Source organism: Bison bison, unplaced genomic scaffold, assembly GCF_000754665.1.
Source record: "Bison bison bison isolate TAMUID 2011002044 unplaced genomic scaffold, Bison_UMD1.0 scf7180017864307, whole genome shotgun sequence".
Lineage (NCBI taxonomy): Eukaryota > Metazoa > Chordata > Mammalia > Artiodactyla > Bovidae > Bison > Bison bison.
This window is the reverse complement of record NW_011494879.1, coordinates 206,337-209,618: the sequence shown is the minus strand read 5'-3', so window position 1 is coordinate 209,618 and position 3,282 is coordinate 206,337. Positions and strand designations below refer to the sequence as shown.

Here is a 3,282-nt window from a genome sequence, read left to right as displayed (position 1 = left end):
CGGTGACCTCTCTCGGGGCAGGGATGGGAAGGATGTCGGCGGGATGGGGGCTGCTGGTTGTAGGAAGAGTAGCTTTCTCCACTTCCTAAGAAAGCTCTTGGGAACAGGCGTCCTGCCCAGGAACCAATTCCACTCCACTCTCTCTGGACTCCATAGACCCGAGTTCAGGCCTGCTTCACGCTTCCCCTAGGGATCGGGCCGGCAGTCGCTGCTTCTCTGACCTCACCGTGACCTCGACCCCATGACCCGGGCAGGGCCGAGCCGCGTGGTGAGGAGCCAGGCGCGCGCAAGCGGCGGAGATGCGGCGGGAGGATCAGCTAGGCTGCTGTCCAGAGCTGCCGGACGCGGCACCGCGGGGCGGAGGGTGCAGCCCAGGGTGATCTACTCGGGGACCCTGACTGCGGCGCCCCACTCCCCCTTCCTGTCCCGGCAGCCAAAGTCAGAGCCTAGACCCGGGAGAGGCTGAAGCTGGGGAAGAAACGGCGACGGAGCTGCGACTGGAACCGGCACCCGGGGCGCAAGCAGGATCCCAGACACGAAATCCTACACTCGAGCGATGCCGGGGTCTGAGTTGAGGCGGAGCCGGAGACCAAGGTCGGGGGTTAGATCGAGAGCTTGAATATGGGTTCGGATCCGAGACCCATGCGAGGCTAGTGCTTAAGGCCGAACCAGACCTGAATCCAGCCTCGAATTCGGCCGAGGTAAGAGCCGGGACCAGAGCCGGGACAAGAGTCTAGAGCCCAGCTCAGGGTCCTGCCGGGTAGAGACGCCGGCTTTGTTGGAGTGGGAGTAGGGTTTACAGCCCAGGGCCGGGGGCCTCGGAGCTCGACCGACGCGCTGGGAGTCGGAACCGGAGCCTGAGGTTCAGGCAGGAACCGAGAGGGAGCCAGAGACGCGACCAAAGCCGAGTGGGCCTCAGCAACCGGAGGCGGATCACCGGCCCGAACCCCTGCCGGCACCGACGAGCGGCCTGGAGCTCCTGGTGCTTGGCGCTGACAGCGGGTGGGCTGGGCCCCCGCGCTGCGCCGCGCAGGGGCATTCGGAACGCGGGGGCCTCCGGAGCCAGAGACCGAGCGCAGCTGACAAACGGCCTCTGAGCGCCCCCCCCGGCGACACTGCTGGCCCTACGGCCGCAACCTACCTGAAGTAGTCCATCTTGCAGAAGATTTCCTTATTCTTGATGTAGCAGCTGTTCTGCTGCCTCAGCGACGTGCGACACACGGAGCACTCGAGGCAGCGCACGTGCCAGATGAGGTTGTTGACCTGGGGAGGGGGCGGAGATGGGGGGACGGCTGAGCGAGGACCTCTGCGCGCGCCCGGCTCCAGACTCCCCAGCCCCCTTTGCAGACACAGGCGCCGGAGCTCTGAAGAAACATGTGACTTCCCCCACTTTTCTTCTGTAACATGGAAGCTCAGGGAAATAGAAATCAACTGCCCATTTTTCAGACGGGAACCCGGGGGCGCAGAGAGACGCAAAGATCTGCCCGAAGCCGCGGAGTCTGCCCGGGGCTGAGCAAGGATTCGAATTGAGGGGACCCGGCGCCGGCGTGGCTCCCCCTGCAGTCCTCAGGGTCGCAACCCACACCCTGCCAACACACACACAACAACCCGCCCCTGTCTCACCTTGAGCAGATAGCGGTCCAGGATCTCCAGGCCGCAGCTGGAGCATATGTTCTTGCCGGCGGACGGCACGGAGGAGGCGGCAGAGGGAGGTGAGCAGACGGAAGGCGTGCTGGGCGTACAGGGAGAGGCCCGGCCTTCGTCCTTGTCCAGACCGCCGGCCAGGGCCTCAGCGTCCGACTGAGCCTGCCGTACGGGAGAGGGAGAAGCCGCACTCTGAGCTGCGGGCCGAGTCGGGTGCCCAACGTTGCTGCAGCCTCGGAGACAGACCCGGGCCTCAGCGAACCAACCGACAACGAAATCCCCCCCCCCAAACGACAAGCCACGGGCTACAGGACAGGAATGGAAGGGCCTACTGGAGAGTAAAGGACGGCTCCAACTTTTAGCACGAGCGTCCTAGGTGCTAGGAGCGGTCAAAGCTCGCCTTCCCGGCCAGAAAACCGAGGCTATTAGAGAGACTGCGCCCTGCGGCAGTCCCCCAGCGCACGGGACAGCTGTTCGGGGCCGGAAAGCCGCGTCAGCTCCCCAGGGCCCGGCCGCCAGGGCACCGGGGACCGAAAGCAGGGCCGAACGAACTCACCATGGCGGGTGGCGCGGTCCCTTCAAGGCAGCGGGTGGTCGCTTTGCAGCCGGACCCTGGCTGGGCCATCACCTGGGGGAGGGGGGAGGGAACGCAAGCGGCGGCGGCTGCAGCACTGGCTCCGCGCAGCCTGAGCCCAGCGCCTCCCCGCGCCTGTTATATAAACCGGCGCGGAACAATGAGTCCTAACTTTGTAGTGGGCATTTAAAGCCCTTCCCCACAAAAGCGGTGTCTCTCTAATGAAGCAATTTGAATTTGGATTGGATTTTTTCCCTCTCTCTCCCCCTCTCCCTGCACTTAACCCGTGGCTCTTGAAGTAATCGCTTAGTTCCCTTGCAATCCAAGCCTCTGAGGGGGAAAAAAAACACGCGCACACACACAAACTACCTGCAATTAGAAATTGTCGTGAATGCCCAAGATAAGAGGTAGCCAGAGTGTCAATTCCAACTGTCAATCAGTGAGATCCATCAGGCCGCCCAAAGAATTGCAAATTTGATTTTTTAATGGTAGTAATTAAAAATCGAATTTTTTCTCCCTCCACCCACCCCCCTTCCTCGCTCCCTTCTCCTCCTCTCGGCGCAAAATGCAAAAAGGAGAAAAGAGAGAAAGAAAGAAAATAAAAAAGAGATTGGGGAGGGGCGCTTGAGGAAAATAAAACCCTGAGCGCTGGGAGCATCAGCCCGTCCGCCCCGCGCGCGCGGCGAAATTGATGCGGAGATGCTGACGCGGATTCAGGCGCTTTCCGAGGGCCAGTCCTAGGAAAACCCAGAGCAAAACGGGGGCGAGATCGGGGACGAAACAGGGCCCAGAAAAGAAAAGGGAGGCGTCCAAGAAGAGGAACGAGCACCCTCCAGCCCCTCGGAGCTCCCGGGACCGGCCCCGCGCCGCGATTCTCAGCGTTGCGCCGGCACAACCCCCGGCGCATCGGCGCTATCAGCGCCTATTCAGACGGACAATACCCGCCTCGCCTCCTCTTGATTCGCCTGTGTCTTTGCTAAATCGCTTTTTGAGAAATTCCTCCAACATTTGCATAATGTGTTCCCGCTTTCCGCGACCCCCCTCCTCGTGCTCGCGCGCGCTCA

General features: G+C 62.2%; 1 protein-coding gene across 1 annotated transcript in view; it reads right to left on the bottom strand.

Annotated features, from left to right (window-relative positions):
* LHX6 (LIM homeobox 6) overlaps positions 1 to 2,280 on the bottom strand; it is a 22,729-nt gene extending 20,449 nt beyond the window's left edge. Inside the window, exons 1-3 of the mRNA XM_010852102.1 lie at positions 2,201 to 2,280; positions 1,624 to 1,806; positions 1,142 to 1,263 (exon numbers count right to left, since the gene is read on the bottom strand). Coding sequence (XP_010850404.1) covers positions 1,142 to 1,263; positions 1,624 to 1,806; positions 2,201 to 2,269 — 374 coding nt within the window. The 5' untranslated portion in view covers positions 2,270 to 2,280. The remainder of the gene's footprint in view (positions 1 to 1,141; positions 1,264 to 1,623; positions 1,807 to 2,200) is intronic.
* Between the last annotated feature and the right edge of the window lie 1,002 nt (positions 2,281 to 3,282).